The sequence below is a fragment of the Stegostoma tigrinum genome, chromosome 12, assembly GCF_030684315.1.
Source record: "Stegostoma tigrinum isolate sSteTig4 chromosome 12, sSteTig4.hap1, whole genome shotgun sequence".
NCBI lineage: Eukaryota > Metazoa > Chordata > Chondrichthyes > Orectolobiformes > Stegostomatidae > Stegostoma > Stegostoma tigrinum.
In genome coordinates, this window is record NC_081365.1 from 58,594,183 (window position 1) to 58,617,758 (window position 23,576).

The 23,576-nt window shown below is 40.4% G+C and overlaps 1 protein-coding gene across 1 annotated transcript in view; it reads right to left on the minus strand.

Annotated features, from left to right (window-relative positions):
• Positions 1–20,707, minus strand: part of dmd (dystrophin) — a 1,835,475-nt gene extending 1,814,768 nt beyond the window's left edge. Inside the window, exon 1 of the mRNA XM_048540566.2 lies at positions 20,472–20,707. Within this exon, the coding sequence (XP_048396523.1) occupies positions 20,472–20,553 (82 nt within the window). The 5' untranslated portion in view covers positions 20,554–20,707. The remainder of the gene's footprint in view (positions 1–20,471) is intronic.
• Between the last annotated feature and the right edge of the window lie 2,869 nt (positions 20,708–23,576).

The window sequence follows — 23,576 nt, forward strand, 5'->3', positions numbered from 1 at the left end:
CCCCACTGTTGAACAAAAAAGTGAAAACAGGCAACTAAAGGCCAGTTGCCCAATATTGGCAGCAGTGAAAATGCTAGAATCTATTATTAAGGACGTAGTAACAGGACTTTTGACAAATCGCAATATGTTTAGAGAAGGTCAACAAAATATTCTGGATGGAAAGTAGTATATAAGTTTTTTCAGGAGCTTTATTGAGGGTGTAAAAAGTAGGGGGTATAAAAGGCAAACCAGTGGATTTAGTACAATTGGATTTTTTGGGTAACATTTGATACGTTACCCCTCAGGATGTTTTTAAAGATTAAGGCTCATGGCATCAGAGATAATATTTTATCACGGATTAAAGCTTGAGTAATGGACAGAACTGAAAGAAAGAACAAAATTTTAGCATGGCAGGGAGTAAATGGCGTACTGCCTCAAGTGTTTGTGGTTGGTGCTTGAACTGTTTGTCGTCTATATAAATGATTTCGAGGAGGATAGTGCTTGGGGGAAGGGAGATGTCAGTGGTAATACGTCTACATTTGCTGACAACAGAAAGCTATAATGGAAGGTACCTTGGGGGTGGATGATAAAGATTAAGCGATTGGGCAAAAAGGATTGCCAATGGTGCAACAAGTGCAGGAATGTGAAATTATCTGGTATGGTAGAAATAATGTAAAAAGATTGCTTTCATTTTAAGAGACAGTTAAATGTTGGTGCTCAAAGGAATTGAATGTCGTACAACACAAATCACAGTAAGTTAACTGCAGATATATAAAGCAGTTAGAAGTACAATTGGTGTGTTTGCCTTTAGTGCAAGGGGTTAGGACAAAATAACAAGGAATTTTTGCTGCAATCACATGAACTGTGATGAGTTCACACCTGGAGTACTGTGCACAGATTTAATCTCCTTCCATAAAGGAAAGATACACCTTTCGTAGGGGTGCAATAAAAGTTCACTTAATTCATTGCTGACATGAGTGAGCTGTCCTTTAAAAGAAAAGATTGAGTCGAATGGCTGACACACACGGAGTTCAGAAGAATGCAAAGTGATCTTATTGAAACATATAACATTCTACAAGAGTTCACAGAGTTGATGTTAAATGGCTGTTTTCTCTGGTTGCCTAAAACTTGTATTGCCCTGCCATTTAGGACTGAATAGATCTGAATCTTGGTCAGTCTCGCCCAACGATCTACAGATGTTCAGCCAATAAATATATTCTTGTGTAGTGACTCCTGCTGGAAAGTGGATCATACTCTCTTGAGAGGCCTTCCCTCAGACCACTGACAATCAATGTTGGTAATTCCTGACTGAGAATTTTTACCCTGATGAAGTCTAAAGATCTGCCAGGGCTCTTTGGTGTGTATCTCAGTTTCTTCAACAAAATAAAGGAGGAAAAAGTCTATTCAATCAGCCCCTTTCCTAGCATTCAGCCTGCAACTTTGCAGGATGTAAATACACCTGATCAATAAATGAATATCCTTCTAAGTTTCCAGAATAATGTAAATTCCTGACAATGAATATAGATCAAAGAATCCCTACAATGTAGGGATCGGGCCCAACAAGTCCACACTGACCATTACAACATTCAACCCAGACACATCCCCCTATAGTCAACCTAACCTACACATCACTGAATACTACTGGCAATTTAGAATGGCCAATCCCACTAGCCTGCACATCTTTAGACCATGGAAGGAAATCGGAGAATGTGGAGGAAACCCAGGCAGACACAGGGAGAATGTGCAAACTCCACACAGACAGTCACACAAGGGGTAATCAGACCTGGGTCCCTGGCACTTTGAGGTAGCAGTGCTAACCACTGAGCCACCGTGCTGCCCCAGTTAGTAAATAAATTAGTAGAACCCTTGAGGTGGAGATCCACAGATAATATTTCTCAAAGGTTACTATTGACCAGAAACTGAAGTGGGCTAACCCTATAAGTACTATGATTACACAAACAGGCTCGGCATTCTACATTTGGTAATTCATCTCCAGTCTCCTTCAAGCCAGTCCACCATCTATAAGCCAGAAGTCAAGAGGTATGTTCGGATACTCTCCATTACCTGGATGACTGAGCTCTAGCAATGCTCAAGAATCTTCACACCATCCAGGAGAAAGCAGTCTGCTTTATTAGCAACAACCTACCATCTTCAACATTTATTCACTTCACCACTGATGCACAGTGGCAACAGTATGTACTGTCTACAAGATGCACTGCAGTATCTTACCAACAGTCCTTCGACTAAATCTTCCAAATACATATTTCTGCTATCTAGAAGGACAAAGGCAGGAGATGTGCGGGAAAACACATCTGCAAGCTTCCCTTCTAGCCACTCACCATCTTGACTTGGAAATATGTCGCTAATCCTTCAGTGTTGCTGAGTCAAAAGCCTAGGAGTGTCTCCCCAATGGCATTGCTGATCTACCTACATCAAACTGATTGCAGCACATCAAGAATGCAGCCCGTCACCATTTCTCCAGGGCAACTAGGTCCAGGCAATAAATGCTAGTCCAGCCAGCACTGTACACATCCAATGAATTCATACAAAAAAAGCATTGTACAACATCACACAAAAAAGAACACTTCTTGCCTGCGTTTGCAAAGATCCTGCAATGAACAAAGGACACTTCTAGGTTGTGGTCCTACCTTGTGCAGCACAATATTTCATAAGCAAATGAATAATGAAAAGCAAACATCATAAGACAGAAGAATTTTGGAAGATGTAGGTAATCCTGGACCACACATTCTCAAAGACAGAGGTGTCCACAGTGCAAGGGAGTGGGAATATTATAGAAACTCATTCTTCACCGGAGTTATCTTGTACAACAGCAACATTTTCAAAAAAGCTGCTTTAGTTGCACTTTACGTGAAATACATGTAGTAGAGTCAAAAGAACTGCAGTGTGAAATTGGCACCATGCTAGTAAGCACGTTCTAATGAATCTGAGGACATGGAGTGGTGGAATGGAAGAAGGTTATCACTGACATAGCAGAGTCCAATCTGGTTTCAATTGCATGATAAGTCATTCCAGTCCAGGGTAAGCACGATTCAATCTGACAGCCTGGTTGGTATTTGTGTTACTTTAGCATGAAAGCACGTTCTGGTGAGCCATGTCTCTAATGCTGGCCAAGGAAGAAACTCACAAGGTCACAACAAACTCACAACACTCTGAAGACTAGGGAAACCAGGCACCTACTCAATCATAGACAGGAGACGACTGCATGGTATCAGCCATTTACAACTTCATTCAAATGCATAGGCAGATACAAGGGTGGCAGGCAGGTTTATCAGAGGTAAAAAACAGAAAAAACTGTGGCCGCTGTAAATCAGGAACAAAAACGGAAGTTGCTGGAAAAGTTCAGCAGGTCTGGCAGCATCTGTGAAGAAAAACATCAGTTAATATTTCAGATCTGGTGACCCTTCCTCAGAACTCATCAGAACTTCATCAGAGGCACTGGGCAAACTGAATTAAGTTTGGAGGGCTTCTCAAATGCTATTTGTACCATGGTACCTCAGCCATGTGAACATCTGGTTCCTCTAGCTGCCATGGACACTGAGGTCCAACACACTCAGAGCCTACAACAGGGGAACAAGGGAACTTGACTTCAGTTCAGGTGCTCCATCCTCAGAAGGAGATAGCGTGATCCAGGAGGCACCCAGCTGCAGGGAGAACAACATTCAGCACAGCCCCCAACCCCACACCCCCACCTTTTGTCAGGATTGAATGAGTAAGCATTGGGCTTTGTGAAGGCTTCCATCCAACTGTAACTTTAATCCTTATTAAATATCATGAACTGCATACAAAGATCAAAATGTTAAGCTGCACTTGCGATTATACCAGGGATGCTGTTCTCTGCAGCATCACAACAATTGCAGTCAGTGAGTGAAAGATGACTTTGTGCATCTTACTCAATTGAACAAGTTTCACAACAAGTCTGGCCTACATTGTGTTGGCTCATGCTGCTGGTGCTGTTTCATTTGAAGAAAGTTATCTTGTTCTTAAATTGGCACAATGTGCCACCTCTCACAATTGCTCATCCCATCAGCTTGGTGTATCCTCCGAATGTTTGGAGCAAAGAACCTGAAAATCAAGCAGCATCCTCTGTCTGGTCAATACCAGACATAGTTCCAAGACATGACCTGCCTGGAAACCAGACATGGAGCTGCCTCCCCAGTGGAAGAAATAATTGCAATGAAGAAATGCTAGAGAGTATGACATGACATTCCGGTTTCCATTTCCGGACAGAGTATGGCACTCTCTCAGCTGCATAAAATTCCATTGATGGCAAACGACTACAATTTACATATCCTCACCTCATTCCTTCATGTAACTGCTCTTAGTGAAGCAGCCACAGTGATGGCCACAGCTTTTGTGTCTGGATTCAACTGGCACAATGAGTCTATCGGGATAATATTAGAAACAAAGCAGCTCCTCAGTAATTTGCTCATTCAGGATTGCCACACACAAAAAATAACCATTCAACAGCTTTCTCAAAACATTGGAGCATGAAGGGCCCTGACTGGGAGACCAATGAGGTGCCTCCGTATGGAACGGGCATATTGATGCCAAGTCAGAGGGTGTACGCTATTGCCGTGTCCGTTGCTCAAAACATTTGGCAGTAGATTTGTAGTAGATTGTATATGCACATGTGCACAATCCCTGACCCAAAGTCTACAATAACCCAACGAAGGCAGTATTACAAGCAGAATAATGGTACGGACTGGTGTCCTGCATATTTTGTCAGCTGCGAAACCTCGCAAGATATTGCTACTTTGGTACCTAGAAGTGTTAATCCTAGTCACAATATATTGTTTGTCACCATGTAGTTTCTAACCAATATGTGGATGAACAGGAAACTGCTTAGCAAAACGATGAGATTGGGGACTAATAGTTTGCAAATACATGCAATAGGTCTTTCATCTCTCATTTGTGACATTCAGTTTTGCCATTCAAAACCTATTGCAGAATTGGATATTTTTTCCTCGCAGTTGAAAGTTTTATATTTTTGATTGTGCCATATTTTCCAAACTGACTTGCCATTGCCCATATCACTCAACAGCTGGAGAGGTTCCACCAATACTTTCCGTTCTTCACAATGTGTGGTCTGAAAGTAATTTTAGACTGGAGGGCTTTTCAATTCTTGGATTTCCTTCACAAAGGACATCTTTTCTGCAGAAACAGCCCGTTTCTTCATTGCAACATCCAGAGGACCTTTCATCTCAGGTATTTTCTTTGCAGAGGAGGGCAGTCCTGTTGCAACAGGCAATGCCTTTTTCTGCAGTACCGCATTCTGGATCTCTGAATTAGGCAATTGGTGGTTTCCATGGTGTTGTATTCTTCAGTTCTTCAATCTGTGCGTGCAAAGTTTTATTCTCAACCTGCAAATAAATGTGTGCTAAAGCATGCTGATTCTTCACTCCAACTTATTGTGCAATTCATGCATTATTGATGACTGTAGCATTGGTGAAATCAAAACACTTGCTTCCTCAGTCATACGACTTGAGGCTTGCTTAGCGTGATCACTGTCACTGCTCTAGACAATTCCTTCTGGGAATGTAAAGAAATGAAATTTCTGCCTGGACTGGCATCTTTTCAGTACCTAGCACCACAGTTGAATCTGCCATTACCATTTGTTTACTTTAGTTACCTCAGTTGGGTATTTATCCGTAAGGTCAAGTGAGGCATTCTGGTCAGTTACTATGTAATTGCTAGTGTATTCTCAAAACCTTTGCTTATTTTTGCAATCCGAACTCTCTTGTTCATGGAAACGAAAAACATTTTCATCTTTCCAATTTTTAAATATTTAATTCATGGAATGTGGGAATCACTGGCTAGACCAGAATTTATTGCCCATTCCTAATTCCTCTGGGCTCAGTTAAGAGTCAAATACATTGCTTTGAATCTGGAATGACTTCAGGGGGCTGTCGTGGCATAGTGGGAATGTCATTGCAAGCAAAACTGGTGTTCCGACTGCATGTGTTCAAATCCCATCACTGCAAATGGTGAAATTTGAATCCTGTTTAAAAATTTTGAAATTAAAATGCTAGCCTGATGGCATCCATGTAACTCTCCATTAGTAATTATTGTACAAAACCCATTTTATTCACGAGTGCCCTTTCAGAAAAGAAATCTGCCATCTGTACTTAACTGTGATAAATGTAAAGGACTGGTGAGATGCACTCAGTGAGGGAAATGTGGATGAAAATTGGACTTGTCATAAGAAGCACTTGGTATAAACTTCCAACCCTCGTCAGATACTTGGGTAGAGCCAGAAGACTGAGAAATTTCAAATATTGCACCTTATTTGAAAAATAAGTGACAAACCCATCTCTCTCAGGCCAACCAGTTGAATCTTGATAATGAGTAAATATTTAAAAGGCATAATCTGGGATAAAATTATTAAAGTCTCCTAGCTAAATGTGGATTTATTAGGGAAAGTCAGCATGAATGTGTTGAAGGCAAATCACATTTAACTTGATTAAGATTTTGATGAGGTAGCAAGAGGTTCATTTAAAGAAACCAATTGATATGTATCTGTGGATTCTCAAGGTATGCTTGATGAAATCCAACATAAATGGCTTGGAAGTAAAAGTAAAGGCTGTGGAAGGAAAAAGGGACAGTGGTGACAGGTGAGTAACTTGGCTGAGGGACAAGAGATAGAGTTGCATTGACATTGGTTTCTGAGGTAAGGAGAAGGTTCATTTCCCAGTGGTTTGTACGACAACTTCCTGATCTGTATTAATGATCTAGGCTTGGATGGGCAACGCACAATTCCAAAATTTGCCATTGATGAAATGTGGAAGGATTGTGAATGACGGTAAGAGTCGTAATAATGCTTCAGAAATACACAGTCTTGTCAAATTAGCAAATATGTGGCAAAATAACTTTAACGGAGACAAATATGGAATGATATATTCAAGCAGACGAACAGGAAGATAAACTAAAAAATACCATGGAAGTCATCCTCTTGTCTTAACTCCAAATTCACACAACCCAGAACTGATGAATTACCATCATGTGGCACATTTGTGCGAATATAGCACTTTCAGTGTTTTGCAAGAGGAAAATAGTTAAAGTTTAAAAAAAATCTATTTTGGATACAGCTTTTTTCCAGAACTCTATTTTCTAGCCCTTCATTGACCGTGTTTTTTTAAAATTTAAATTCTAATTAACATACTTATTTTTTCAGTGAATTTTATTTTTCTCTTCCAACAATGGCCTGTCCCAACCATCTATTTCACTAATTTCTCAATTTGTTTTCCTAATTTTCTCTCTCTCTATCTGCTTCCACTGTTATGCACAAACCCATCATTTTACAGGCTCTGGTGCAATATTTTAGCACACATGCTGCTCTCGTATTCTAGACATTGGCCCACATTTTATGATGATACTCAGCATTTAAATTTCTGTACATGCATACATTTTTAACATAAATTCATTTCACTGATCCAGAAATGCAGATTTAATTATGGAATGTCAAAGCTCTCCACAAAGATTAAAACATGGACCTAATTATAACTTGTATTTTTTTTTAAAGTGTGATTCTATTTATATCCAATCATGATAATTTATTTTGCCACTAACCACAAAATGTAATGTTTTAATGCATTATTTCACTTTGGCAAAACAAGACAAGAATCAAACTGCTCCCTTATTTTAAAAAGTGATGCTGTCACTGGTTTAAAACTCACATTACATCTTCCTATTCCATATATGAATGAAATTTCCAACCAAAGTGGACCTAGCAAATGAATTAATGGTTTTATCTGTTGCATGAAGTAAGATATTCTATTTGAACAAATGATAGATATAAATTGTACTGGCATTGAGTAAGCAAATAACATAAGAACTGTTGTTGTTCTGTCCAGAATTCCTAAACAGTTGTATAAATCAACATACTGAATGGGCTCCATGAAACCTTGGTCGGTGGGTAAAACAAAAGCATGGCACAAACAAATTTGTCATAGATTTCAGGGATGGATCATCACTGTGGAGTTGGTTAGAATCCCTACAGAGTGGAAACAGGCCTTTCAGCCCAACAAAGACACACCAAACCTCAGTGTATCCGAACCTGGCCCATCCTCCTATAACCCACCTAAGCTACACATCCTTGAACGCTACGGGCAATTGAGCATGGCCAATCCACCTAACCTGCACATCTTTGGACTGTGGGAGGAAACCAGAGCACCCGGAGGAAACCCACACAGACACAGGGAGAACGTGCAAACCCCACACAGATAGATACACGAGGCTAGAATCAAACCTGTATCCCTGGTGCTGTGAGGCAGCATTGCTAACCACTGTGCCACCGTGCCGCCCCAACATTGTCCTCAACATTATTTTTTTCAGGCAATGATAGGCCTCTGTACCCCTGATCTTTAGAAAGGTCAGTATTTCTCACAGCTCTCTTATCAATCTCCTTCCAGGAAATACTTTGGGGCAGGCTGGAGGTGAGAATTTATTTAAGTTTGGTTGAGAAATCACCTCATCCAACACACAGATAGACCACCGACTCATGCAAGTGGATAATTCAAACTTTGACACATTGGCAAATAACTATCAACTGGAATGTGAATGTATGGAAAATGATGCTGAGATCTTGATCATTAGTTCTATTCCCCACTATTATGTTGTCATCCAAACCCCTTATTCCCTTCCATTGAATAAATACCATCATTCCTTGTTTCTGCTGGATGTTTAGCTCACATTTTTCTGCATCAAGTTACATCTCATTCTGAAAATATTATAACTGGGACTATCACATTTCTATCCTGTCAAAACCCGAGCCGTGTGACTGATGCTGGTAGAATATTCAACCTCTCTGCAGTGATTAATACTTCTAAAGTTTTGAATGCTTTGTCCATTCACATATATTCCAGTGAGTCTTGCATTCTGTTTTTCTTTGTAATCTTTCTTTAGTTGCCTTTAGAATATTTATGTCTATGTCTCTAATTTCGTCTTGTGTCTTTGGGTATCCCCTTATCCCCTAACATTTTCTGAGCTTAGTTTCCTTCTTCACCTGCCTTGCAATTAAATCCCCCTCACTCTACTAATTACAATCCAAATAAAGGCATGCACTGAAACATTTTCAAATGAAGTTGACTCACTGTAAAAGCTGTTTCTGCCTTGGGACAAGTCCTAACAGCTAGAGAATCAGAACATTTTCCTCTCTGTTCCACCCTCCTACGGATCTAATTTCTTCCTTCATCTTATAGCTAACATCAGGTCATAGCCAAACCTAAAAATCTCAAACAGGGCCACCAGAAATTATTTGCAGTGTTATGGGATGGAAGATGGAATAATATGACTTGGTGAGCTGCTCTTGCAGAGACCTGGCACAGATATATATTTTTGAATGGGGTCAAGCTTGTGTTGTTGGAGCTGTACACATCTAACCAATTGGGAAATATTCCATTACAGTCCTGGAATTTTGCCCTGAAGATGGCGAACAAGCTGGCTGTAGCCAGGAGAGGAGTTGTTCATTGCAGGATTCCCAGCCTCTGACATGCTTTGTAGTCATGATATCCAGTGTCTGGTCAATGGTAATCCCCAGGATGTTGATAGTTAGGGATTTGGTAACGATAACATTATTGAAAGGGATGATGGTTAGATTGTATGGCGTAAATGATATTTGCTAGTTTACAACTCAGGCCTGGTATTATCCAGGTCTTGCTAATTTAGACAGAACAGCCATCATATCGGCGGAGCCACGGATGTTAAGGCTCTAATGGGGTCAGGAACTAAGTGGTCACACTGGGAGTCAAACAAAGTGTCAGTGAACAGGTTATTTCTAAGCAGGTGCTACTGGATATCACTGTTGATGCCCTTTTCCATCACTTTACTGATGGTTGAAAGAACACATATCAGGCAATAACTGACCATGTTGGATTTGTCTGCTTTTTCTGTACACAGGACATAGTTGGGCAATTTGTTGGTCGATGCCAGTTTTGTAGACATACTGAAACATTTTGGCCTGCAGTGCAGCATGTTCTGGAGTACGTGATTTCAGAACTATTGCTGGAATGTTATCACAAACTTCACAGTATCCAGCACCTCCAGCCATGTCTTCATCATATGTGGAGTAATGCTGGAAACCTCCAAAGGATGAAGAGATGGATCGTCCACTTTGTACTTTAGGCTGAAGATTGCTGCATATGTTTCAGTCTTAGCCTTTTACATTGATGTGCTAGACTATTCCATCATGGATAATGGGGCTACTTGTTGAGCGTCCTCCTCCAGCGAGTTGTTTAATTATGACCATCATTCACAACAGGATGTGGCAGGGCTGTAGAGCTTAGATCTGTTTGATTAGTTATGAAATTATTTAGCCCTGTCTATAAAATGATGCTTATGCAATTTGATATGTAGTAGTCCTGTTCAGTAGCTTAACTGGGTTGACCTCTTATTTTTTGGGCATTTTTTGGGCTGCTCCTGGCATACCCTCCTAAACTCTTCACTGAAGCTTGGTGATCCCAGAGAGTGGTAGTAGACTGAGGGATATGCCAGGTCATGAAGTTGCAGATTGCGTTGAGTGTTGTGACTCTGATGGTCAGTACCTCATGGATGTCCAATCTTGAGTTGCTAGATCTGTTCAAAATATCTCCCGTTTACCACAGTGGAAGTGCTTCTTAGCAGGAAGAGGGAACACTTAATTTGAAGATGAAATTTCACTTTTGGAAGGACTTGTAGTATTTTGGTCACTCCTACCAATACTGCAGAGGGCAGATGCATCTGTGCTAGTCACAGAGGTGGGGATAAGGTAAAATATGTTTCTCCCCTCTTGTTGATCTTTCACCACCTGCCACAGACTCTGTCTACTGTCATGTCCTATAGGGCTGCACTAGCTAAGTCAAGTGGAACTTCTGAGCAAAATTTGGTGTTGTCATTGAAGTCCCTCACCCAGAGTACAATCTGCATCCTTGCCAACCTTAGGTTTTCTCCAAATGGTGTTCAACACAGGAGAAGTGATTCACACTCTGAGTAGGGTCAGGGCATGCCCAGGGTTGGTAATGATGCTGTCCGGGTCACGGTCTGTAAGATATAATTCTGGCAGTATGGCTACGTTATCATGTTCCTGAACAAGTCTGAGAGACAGGTCTCTCAATTTTGGTACTAGCCATCTGGTGTTAGTATGGAGGATTGGTGTTTTGAGGGCTTGTGTTTTCAAAAAAAAATTCTTTTAATTCCATATATTTTTAAATTCAAGTTTCACTATTTGTTGTGGTAGGATTCAAGCCTGGCTCCCCAGAGCCAGCATTCTCACTTCTCCCCATATAAATGGGTTGAAATGCCTTTTTCTATACGGTAATAATTCTATGATTCCCAGCAACCAAAAGATTATCTCTCTCCCGCCTATCAGCATGTCAAAGGTCCGTGGCTGTAAAATAAGTAATTCTCTTTCTTATTTGGTTCAATGCAGCTTTATGGTAGTTCAATAGTGCTCTAAAGCAGACCTTGTGGGAGTAAGAAATGCAACCAACTTAGATTGTAATCACTCAAATATATTCTTCAACGGAGTCACAATGAAAAAAATTCCAAGTTCAATTTCATGCCTCACCTCTTGCATCTTGATTGAATCAATGCATATGTACAACAGGTCTGGCTGAAGATTACAGTCATGTATCTCGAGGGATTCCAGTTGTCCACTATTGCTTTTCTTGCTAATTGAATTGCATTCAGAACCTCAGCAGCACAGCCTAATACTTAACTCAGAGTTGACCCACAAGTACTGAACTACATTTCGAACTTATTTAAATGCAGTGCCAACTCGTGAAGTCAACATCAATCTCCTACAAGAGATAAGATGCCTTTCTTTCTCACAAACCCTTAACAGTACTGACAGAGAAAATAATAATCCAATTCCACGACTACTTATAAAGGAAAGCAATTGGCAAAACTTTAGTTGTGGCTCAAAAACAATCAAATTAGCTTGATAATTTTCGGTCAGACTCATATTATGCTTGCACAATAGACAAAATTGTAGGTCAATACTGATTCAAGTGTCCCATTGTAGAATGCTCAGTAAAAAGATTACCGTGAAGCATCTTAACCATAATTACTCCACTTCATGGCTGTTGTTCTGCTGTAATTTAGTATTGTCATGGAAGTTCAAACAATTAATAACTGCTTCTTACTCAAATCTGTTTTGTTAAATTAAAACAAAACTTCTGATTAACATTGTATGAATTCCCATCTGACAACAGCACAGTCCAATCTAAAGTAACTTGGGAAATGCCAGAACCGCAGCAGTTATATGTTCCCACTAACCGCACCATTGATATCTTCTCACAGATGGCCTTCCTCGTTCAGACGGTTTTAAAAGATTCAAAACACATATTCTGAATTTTAAGTACTGTTGCCAAACAGGAGTTCTCATTGACAGAGTTGCCATAGTGACATAATTAAAATGTGTTTATGTTACAATGACTCCCACGCGGCGCATGCTATTAAAACTAACTACTTGACTCCTTGCTTTTATATGAAAGGTACTGTTGTTCAATTGGGTTTTACACAAAGTAATTTTTTTGCACTTTTAAAGTTTGCTGTATTTCATACATGGAATTCCATTAAATAATCGCAGATTTTCTCATGATTTCTCAGCTTTATTTTGCCCCTTACCACACATTGAAGGTACAGCTGTAAATTTCAGCTTCAAGCTGCTATGTGTCAACATGTTTGCTGCATTGCTGATGTATACCTTTAACATAGCAGTATTCGAGACACATTCTAGTTTCAAGGTGTAAGACAAAACGTACTATCCAATAAGATTTTAAAGTTACTTTGATGTCTGAATACAACAACTTCCTTTACAAGAGCAAAAATCTAACAACATAATCGTTTGCACTGAACTGTTTTTAACAACCTAGTCTTGAGTTTAGAGATCTTTGTTTATTAGTTAAAAAATTAATTCACAGAAGCATCAATTGACTGTTTAGACCTTCATGGACCACTCATTTATGCAAAGACAAAAATCTACTGTTAACACCTGCAAATTTCTTCCTAATGCTAAAACAACTTCAAAATGTATTTTAAATAAACTATTAAACCATGGGTCTCCAGACGTTCACTCAACTGCTCTGAGCAAGGAGTGAATTTTTCAATTTAAAGTATATGCTTTCATGGAAGTGCTAGGATCGGGATACTTTCATTGCAGTGTTACTTCAATTTGAAGCATAGCATGAGTCATTATATTCGTATTTCTTTTGAACAACACTACTGCAATTAGGAATTTATATCCATCACATTTAACCATTGATGTGACAATGATTATGTCACTGGTCTTCAAGTTACACTGTTGAACGTTTTTGAAAATACACTGCAGAATACTAACATTTGAACAACTAAGAGCTTGTAAGTTAACATCATACAGAAATTTCAAGGGCATTGTGTCAGTGATTGTATTCATTGCTCTATTTAATTTCAATCTTAATTATAATAATCTCTGCATCCAATCAACCGGCTTTGTACCAACCTAGTACAACAAGCAATGTGTCAACATTGTAAGGGCAAAAAACTTACTCAAATCAACTTCAAACTCTCTCCCCATTCATTAGAGTACTTGCTGTGGTTCAGAGTAGGCACAAAAAAAAACTTTTTTCTGACAGTGGTAATAGTGGTAAGCTTTGGTAAAATTGCGTTATTACTGAGTTTCAATTCCATTGTCCATTTATTAGTGCTTATAGGGAATGATTGTCATAGGTCATAAGTTCAGGATCATGAAATTTGGAAGTAGAGCTCGTCCACTCCAAAACGCTGAAACCCGATTGGTTCTGTTTCAATCACACTTCAACCACAGCTGGTATTTGCATAAGTCTTACGTTCTTTTACATTTGAAGTTATATTAATTACATTGGGGGGTACTTTGCCATAATTTGACATCAACAAAATGGCCATAATTTCAAGTGCAATGGTAATGTTGGAATTGACACTCAGAGCTTTAATTTGAGTGATCAGAGTTTCAGAGTGAACTCCATCAAAATACTCAATTTTTCGGAATATTATACAGCTCCATGGAATCAAAAATAAAAAATATATAATTTGTTTCAAAGTCTGTACTTAAATAGGAAAGTAGCCTACTCTTGTTTCATGCTTTAATTCATGCAGAGAACTTCTCATACCCTGATTCCTTACTTTCTGGTTTAATCTGCCTTCATGATACACTGTGGATGCAGTGATGAGTTTTCTCAGCAAGGAATTTCTGCTATTTGAGACAATACTTGTATTAGATTCCATCATATAAGAATTAGACATAGGTAACATTATACTAAAATATTCAATAGACTTTATTACTAATCCTGGTATCTACACATATTATAACTCATAGGCACTATTTTGTCAGGGTTATGAGTGGACAATTCGGTTTTAACCTGTTGCATGCATCTCTCAGTGTGTCATGCTGCAAGAGGCTCCAGTAAGATGGAGACTGAGAATTTTGTACCATCTGGTTACATACAGTCACACAGCATGAAAACAGAACCTTTAGTCCAACTTGTCCTCACCAACCAGTCTTCCCAATCTGAACTAGTCCCAATTTCCAGCATCTAGCCCATATCTCACCATGCCCTTCCTATTCAAATGCCCCTCCAGATGCCTTCAAATAATGCAATTGCATCTACCTGCACCACTTCCTCTGGCAACTTGTTCCATACATACACAACCCTCTGTGTGAAAACGTTACTCCTTAGGTCCCTTTTAAATCTTCCTCCTCTCAACTTGAACCTATGGCCTCGAAATTGGAACTAATCCATCCTGGGAAAAACACTTGGCTATTTACCCCATCCGTGCCTCTCAAGATTTTATAAACCTCTATAATGTCAGCCCTCAGCTCTGAAGCTCCAGGGAAGAAAGGTCCAACCTGTTCTCTAAACAAAAGCAAAACACTGCAAATGCCGGATAGTGCATATATAGCCACACCCTCATTTCCTACCCTTTTTCCTACCTACTAACCTCTTCCCCCACCCCCTTGACCTATCCGTCCTTCCTGGACTAACCTATCTCCTCCCTACCTCCCTACCTCCCTACCTACACTCACCTACACTGGCTCCATCACAGCCTCTTTGACCTGTCTGTCTCCTCTCCACCTATCTTCTCCTCTTTCCAACTCTACTCCGCCTCCCCCCTCTCCCTATTTATTTCAGAGCCCTCTTCCCTTCCCCCATTTCTGATGAAGGATCTAGACCTGAAATGTCACCTTTTCTGCTCCTAAAATGCCGGTTAGTAGTGATTTCATAAGAATGTCTCTTAAAATTACAATTGATATATTAGCTCTGATACATAACACAACATTTTCCGCTTTGTGACTTCACACTGTAATGTATTAAAGATGTGGAATTCAGTGAATTGGAACATAACTAGAGTGACCTTATACAACAACACAGCTGCACTGCAAAATGGGACTTTAATCTGGTGCAAACTAGTTAACGTTTCTTCCCAAACTGCACTCTGATCCAACACTACTTATACCACCAACAGCTCATTCGCCACCAGCCCAAAGTTAATGTTTCACATTCTTTTTCTTGTTGTGAGCCCAACCTCTTCACCTGCTTAATATCTGTAGGATTTTTCCAACGTTTCCAAATTCTGGTGAAAGGTGATTGAAATGTTAACTATCTCCAAATATGCTGCCTGAGCTGCTAAAATATTTCCAGTGTTGTCTGTTTTTACTGTGCTTCAGATTTCCAGTATTGACAGTGTTTTTCTTTGCTAAGTGTATGTTTGAATTTTGTTTCTAATCTCACATATGGAAAATATGAAATCAGTTAGGTCTGGGACACAGATAAAGGGTTCTCTGATACTTCAGAAATATGAACAATAGCAGTCTGAGTGATTAAACTCAGATGCACCCAGGAAGTTATTCCATATGCTGTACTGCTAACATGACATGTAAAATGTCTGTCGATTACATGACTAATGCACAACTACGATGACTACAGAATCAGATGTTCTCTCAATTGAAAATGCATGCGCTGAAATATAGAAAATGTAAGGACAGTCATTGAACGTGTTGGCTGGGTGAATGCACTCAAACTACGTGATCTGCCACCTACTGTCTTACCATAATCCCAGGTAGCATCTTGGTGATGAGGCAGATTTTTTTGGCAAGTCTGCCACTACAACTGAAAGAAGATGCAACCAAGTAAGTGATAAAATTATTCAAGAAAATGATTTGAAGAAGAATGCAGAATTCACTTTAATTTAATAAATACATATAAACTTTATGGTGCCTTTATATCTAATTGTATTAAATTAACATTTTGTGTGAAACAGGATGAAAGCATTATTGCCTAGGGCAAGGAAACCCTCATGATTCATGAATGACTATTTAACATTGCAGCCTATCAAGTGTCACAATCAATGCTTTGAGGATTTTTAAGATCGAGGTGATTATGAATAAGTTCAATTTGATTCAGTCAATTTTTGTCTTGTGAGAACAAAAATTCAATAGTTATGTTTCCAAAGCAAGCCTTGGATTTAAAACAATGCAAAGCAAAGTTTTTTTAACCTTTGCAGGGCCCTCTGTCCAATAGAAGCCTAAAAAGCAAATAACTGAATTTGAGACAAAATTTTACTCCTTGGCAGTTACATTTCAACTGCGTTATGTGGGAGGAATGCATTTGGTTCACCAGTTATAGTACCCAGATGTACACTTTGGCACTCAGGATATTGCTGCTGCAAACAGCAGTAGCTAGGTCAATGATAAAGCAAATGCACACTAATGGAGTTCAAAGGCAGACAATCTCACCTTTGTAGTTCAAATGAGTATTAAAGCAGTGCAACACTGAACTCACAGCCAAAATTATTTGACCTGAATTTGCAAATCTGCAGTGGCATTAATAAAATCAAAATAAGGATTCACATTGTGCAGCTAGAACATACTTATGTGATTAATCCTGGCTTAACAGCAAAGAGATATATTTTAAACAAAATGCTTGCCCCCTCCACCCCACTCCCCTCCCTGTAACTAGAATACCTTTAATAAATGGATATGTTACATAGAACCAAGGAAGTTAGTTTTATAATGATCGTCATTAAATAAAAAGTATGTCTCAAGTAGTTAACACTGAAGGGCATGACAAAAATATATCTGTCTCTTCGTACTTACCGGTGATGTGACAAATATATCATATTAATAATATCACACTATTGTGTATATGATAGAAACGTGTAACTTTGAGCAACATGACTGAGTTAAAAGCATGCATTTAATTATTGTTGGTTCCAATGTATCGATGTTGAAATTGAAATGCTTTGGCAGCAATCATAGCGCATTCCATATTGGAATCATTTTATATCTAGCATTATTACACTGAAACTTTCTCGAACTTGTATTTGTAAATATTTTTGAATTGTATTTTTCTTCCACAATATGTGTTGTATTGTGTAGTTCAAAAGCAAAAAGAAAGAAAATTCAGGCAGAATCTGACAACCACTTGTCAGCACACATGGATTTGACTGGTCAAATTTTCTGTGACACCCTATTGAGTCACTGTGTTCTCAGCCATGGTAAATGTGGTAACATTCTCATATCTGAGTCAGAAGGCTGTGTTTCAAATTTCACTCCAGAGACATGCACAAATGTCTACTATGGACGGAGTGCTGTGCTGTAGAATATAACAAATAATACTTCGCTTAACTTTAATTTGTAAATATTTCTGAGTTGCATTGTTTGTTGAAAATTAAGTTATTGAAACTTTCAGCACAATAATACCAAAGTGACATTATTCTGATATGGAATATGTTATTACTTCTGCCAAAGCATTTCAATTTCACCATCAATGCATTGGGAGACAATAATGAAATAAAAGTCTTTCACCCTACTGCCAGTCAGTTTTGATAATATGCCTGCAGCTCAAGATAAACATTCTCTCTGATTACAAAAAATTATACTGATCACAATAATAGCATCATGAAAGCGTCATTACCACCAGGGGAACAGTCTTATTTTTGTACATGACAGTCAATATTTGCTTATTATTATAGAATTGCTAAATATCAAATAAAATTGACTGATCCAATGGAGTTGCTTCAATGATTTTATATCTCTCTTCAAACTCTCCTTCTAAGTAAACTGATTTAATTGCATCAGAAATATATTTCAAATAAATAAACAGTTCTTGAGCAGTCCACTTAATCTAAAGAGATTTTATGTGTAATTTTACAACTGACTCATCACTATAGAATCTGTGTTTTACTTAAGTTGAACTTTTATTCCAAATAACTTTCTAACCATCCACCTGCTATCTCAAAGCAAGGAATATCTGAGCCCCAGGCTTTACTGTTGTTGTCAATATGGGACTGATAGTCCAAAGATGTGTACATGCGAAGAGATTAGAATTTGATGATTTTCATTTCCTTTTAGTTACTAAAGCAGAACAACTTTACCATTTTGTATCACTGTGCTTAAATTCTAATTTAGCTTTGAGCTAGGAATCCACCCCCAACCAAAACCTACTGCCATTTAACCTGGAGAGACTTTCTTTCTTATATTTTGGTAACCTTTTGGTTGGTGAGAAGGAATTAAAAACCATCCAAATCAATGAACTAGATTTTCCAAGCTTAATGCCAGGTTAAGTCTTTGTGGCTCTTCTCCAGTGTGGTTTTCCTTTAAATGTGTTCGGGATACTTCTGAGCTGTGTTTTTGCGCATAGATATTCCTGTATCCCACAAAATAACGATCACATTGGACTCCTGAATGAAATGTAAAACCAGTTTTTAATTGGTGACGGCCTAAAATAGTTTGCACAACTCTCTCAATTCCCGAAGAGCAGGTGGCTGTCTCCACCGAGCTGTCCCTAGCATAACTTCTAACATCAAAATAAAACATGACCTTTCCCTGCTCAAAGTTGAGACTGTTGTTTCCCCGAGATTTTCCCAGTAACTGGCACTGGGCTGCACACGTCAACAGAAGCGGCATTGCCAAATTCCAACACAGCCCTGTGGCTGTGGTTTTCCTTCAACAGCGCTTCATTCCGCGGGATAATGATCTATTCCCCAAAGGGTTTCCCAACACTCCAAGTGCTTTTCTCTTTGAGAACCCAGTTACACAGCAAATTCGGTATACGCCAAGGCGTGGGGCTTAGCGCCATTAGCTGCTTGAGTTGTCAAATTTGTACATGCATTTTATGACCGAGCTCCCTGAAACCCACTCGGGATGAAGTTGCGAATAACTGGATAAAACATGCAAAGTAACTGAACATGTGGCTGCAAGGGAAACTTTTAAAGTAAGCAAACTGTTGGCCCTCTTTTTAATCCAGAAATGCAACACTGGACCGCAAACGAGCTGCAATGTAATAAGGAGTTTACAACCAAGTACTCAGTTGATTTCAACCGACCAGATTTATTGGATATGCTGGAATTTGAGGGTGATCGACAGTTAATAACTGTCAGTTAGGCAACCCATATCTCACTTCCTGCACAGCACAGAGTTCTCCAAAGGGTTTCTATCACCAGTTCGGAACCCACAGTATCCAGACTTTCAACTGGACGCCCCTGGGAGGATGAGAAGCCACCAAGTGTGTCTCACACGGCCTTTGCTATCATTCATGGCCAGCAAACCTCAACCTTCCACTGCATTATTTGAGGGAAGAATCTGTACACTGCAGGTTTCCTTTCTCACACAAGCTCGTGTTGCCGACTTCGTTGCTTTACTTTAAGGCGGCCTTAGTCCCCCGGATTGGTCCATCTCTCCATCCGACACCAGAGAAGAAGCAGGTTCCGGGGACTGCCCTTCTGTTACAATGGGAGGAGCAACAGCAGCAACATACTACCCACTGGCGCCTATGTCCTTTGGACTCTGAAGTAACAAGGTGTAGAGCTGGATGAACACAGCAGGCCAAGCAGCATCTCAGGAGCAGGAAAGCTGACGTTTCGGTCCTAGACCCTTCTTCAGTCCTTTGGACTCTGACAGGCTGTCATTGCGGTATTTAAAGAGACACTACCGCAGTTCAACCCCCGCATTGTATCCCACCCCGACAATCACTTTATGAATATTTCCTCAGTGTTCTCCCTATGGACATCACTGGGAATACATACACGGTCCTACCGAACACACAGACACACACACACACTCACACACATTATTTTATGTCCAAAATGTTGACCTAGCGGGAAAGTTGTTGTTTTATCTTCTCTAGGTCCTGTCATGTTACCCTCACTCTGTCACCTAAGCCCGACTCCAGCTGTAACCATTCTCGGTGAGAGCTCCCGCTGTGAGTGAGCGGTCTCTGCCCATCTCAGAGGAGGGCAGCCCCAACAGGGTCTAACTCGGTGGGCTTCATCATTCCCGGTGCCAACTCTACTCTGCAGCTGCTCAGCCAAACACACACACACACACACACACACACACACAAACACGAGCAATGGTCTTTCCAAACCTCCGGCGCCAGAGCCTTACAGCCTCTGAAAGTTGGAGGTCTACTCTCAGTTTGCCAAACCTCAGCTGGGATCAGTACGGGGCACCGTCCTCTCCAGCCCGTCCTCTCTCCACTTACCCGTTCGAGTTTTGATGATCTCGTTAAACTCGTCTCCAGCCGAATCGTCTCTCGCACTCTCGGGACGCCCAGCTTCTGCCATCGGTCGATGTTGGAGCCTCAGCCTGTGCTCTGTCGGAAGCTGCGGGCAGCGAGATCTCCAGCGCCGCTGGCTTTCAAGCCAGTCTCCAACTCCGGCAGAGCTAGCGCTGTGTTGCAGGGCAGTTCAAGACGGGGCAGCTCCTCCTCAGGCACAGATCAGGGCTGTCACAACTTCTAACAGATACACATCAACAGGTGAGCCTCTCTGTCCCTCTCCCACCCCTCCCCAAATAAATCCACTCCATATATATCAATAATGTGGGGAAGCGGCCCAGCCCGTGTACAGAATCAGCCGGGGAAACCTGACACCCCCATAAATCAGGAAAGGCTACAGTCGGATTGCTCTCCTGACACTGACAGGCTCTCTGTCGGTCTTTAAAGGGACAGTGCCGTTCCCCACTCCCTCCGCCAACGCCATCGCCGCTACAAGTGTCTTCCCCTCGCAATCACTTTATTTCCTTCGTCAGACATTAATTGACAAAACCCTTGGAAAAGTTGGAGCAATAGTCGGTAACACAAATGACAATCTAATAGCAGCAAGCTAGAAGTGGGGTTACATCAAACTTTAAAGAAACCAAAAAGCCGAAAGAACGGCGAATGCTGCAAATCAGAAACGAACACAGAGGTGCTGTGCTGTGGAAGGGTCACCGGATCCGAAACGTTAATTCTGATCTCTCTCCACAGATGCTGCCAGACTTGCTCAGCTTTTCCAGCAACTTCTGGATTTGTTTTTAAAGAAACTAAACCTCCTTAGAAGTAATTTTAAATGACAATTATATTAAAGCAACGATTTAAGTTACAGAATCACAAAGACGTACAGCATGGGAACAAACCCTTCAGTCCAACCAGTCCATGCTAACCATAATCCCAAACTAAACTAGTCTCACCTGCCTGCTCCTGGCTGATGTCCCTCCAAACCTTTCCTGTTCACATATCCATCCAAATATCTTTTAAACGTTGTAATTGTACCTGCATCCAGGAAACTCATTCCACAGGCGAACCAGCCTCTGTCTAAATAATTTGCCTCATGTCCTTTTTAAATCTCGCTCCTCTCAATTTAAAAACATGCCCTCCCTTCTTAAAGTTCCCCAACAACTCTGTCTATATCTCTCATTATTTTATCAACTTCTATTAGGTCACCTTTCAATTTTGCTCTTTTATTTGCTGAATTCCTAGTTTCAGATCCGTTAACTTTGAAATTCTCATTCTGGTCCCCAATCTGCTACAAGCCTCAAGAGGATTCTCTGTTGCTCGAATTCTGGCCTGTTATTCAGCCCTCATATCTGCTATCCCATCATTAGTGATTCTGTCCCCAGCAATTGGGAGAACATTGATAAGAGCAGCAGGTCAAGCAAAGAAGCAGAGATGGCAAGCACCAAGGGTTTGCATAAGACAGCTTGCTTTTCAAACCATGATATAAAAGAATAGTTATTAACTAAGTTGCTGGAATGCAGCAGTTACAGAGTCATAGAGTCATGGAGTAATGTAACATAGAAACAGACCCTTTGGCCCTAACTGGTCCATGCTGACCATAGTGCCCACTCAGCTAGTTCCAATTGCCTGCATTTTGTCCGTATCCCTCTAAACCTTTCCAATCCACGTACCTATTCAAATGGTTCAAAATGTTGCTATTGTACCTGCCTCAGCCACTGTCTCAGGCAGCCCATTCCATATATGCACCACTCTGCATGAAGAAGTTGCCCCTCAGGCCCTTCTTAAATCTTTCCCCTCTCACCTTAATCCTGTGCCCTCTAATTTTCAATTCCTCATCCCTGGGAAGAAGATAATAAGCATTCATCCTATCTATGCCTCTCATGATTTTATACACCTCAGTAAGGTTACCCCTCATTCTCCCACACTCCAAGGAATAAAGTCTTCTCCTGGACAAGCTTTTCCTATAACTCAAGCCTAATAGTCGTGGCAACATCCTCGTAAATCTTCTTTGCACACTTTCCAGTTTAACTAAATCTTTCTTATAACAGGGTGACCAAAACTGTACGCAATACTCCACATGTAGCTTCACTGACAACTAATACAACTGTAACATAATGCCCCAACCCCTGTGCTCAATGCCTCAACCGATAAAGGCCAGCATGATAAATGCCTTCTTCCCCATCCTGTCTATCTGTGATGCTGCTTTTGACGAGCTATATACTTGTACTCCTAGGTCCCTCTGTTCTGCCACACTCCTCAGGACCTTACCATTTACTGTGTCAGTCTTAGAACATAGGACATGGAACGATACAGCACAAAACAGGCCCTTCGGCCCTCGATGTTGTGCCGACCTATGAACTAATCTAAACCCATCCACCTACGCTATCCCATCATCATCCATCTGCTTATCCAAGGACTGTTTAAATGCCCCCAATGTGGCTGAGTTAACTACATTAGCAGCCAGGGTTCCATGCCCTTACCACTCTCTGAATAAAGAAACTGCCTCTGACATCTGTCTTATATCTATCACCCCTCAATTTGTAGCTATGCCCCCTCATACAAGCTGATGTCATCGTCTTTGGAAAAAGACTCTCACTGTCCACCCTGTCTAATCCTCTGATCATCTTGTATGTCTCTATTAAATCCCCTCTTAGTCTCCTTCTCTCCAGTGAGAACAGACCCAACTCCCTCAGCCTTTCTTCCTAAGGCCTTCGCTCCAGACCAGGCAACATCCTGGTAAATCTCCTCTGCACCTTTTCCAGTGCTTACGTTGGTTTGGCGTTCCAAAGTGCAATAACCTCACAATTATATTTATTGAATTGCATTTGCCAGTCCTCAGCCAACTTTCCGAAATGATCAAGATCCCTCTGTAATTTTTGATGACCTTCCTCGCTATCAACAATACCTCCTAATTTTGTATCACCCATTGCTTTGTTTCAGTTGAATGTGAATATATTTATCACATGATAAGGAGTAGACGTTATTCCAATATAGGCATTTGGTTGCACACATGCTTATGATGTTTAGTTGTTGACAAAGTTCACTGCCTCTAAAACTAAACATATCTTGCATTACCAAAAGATGTAGAAA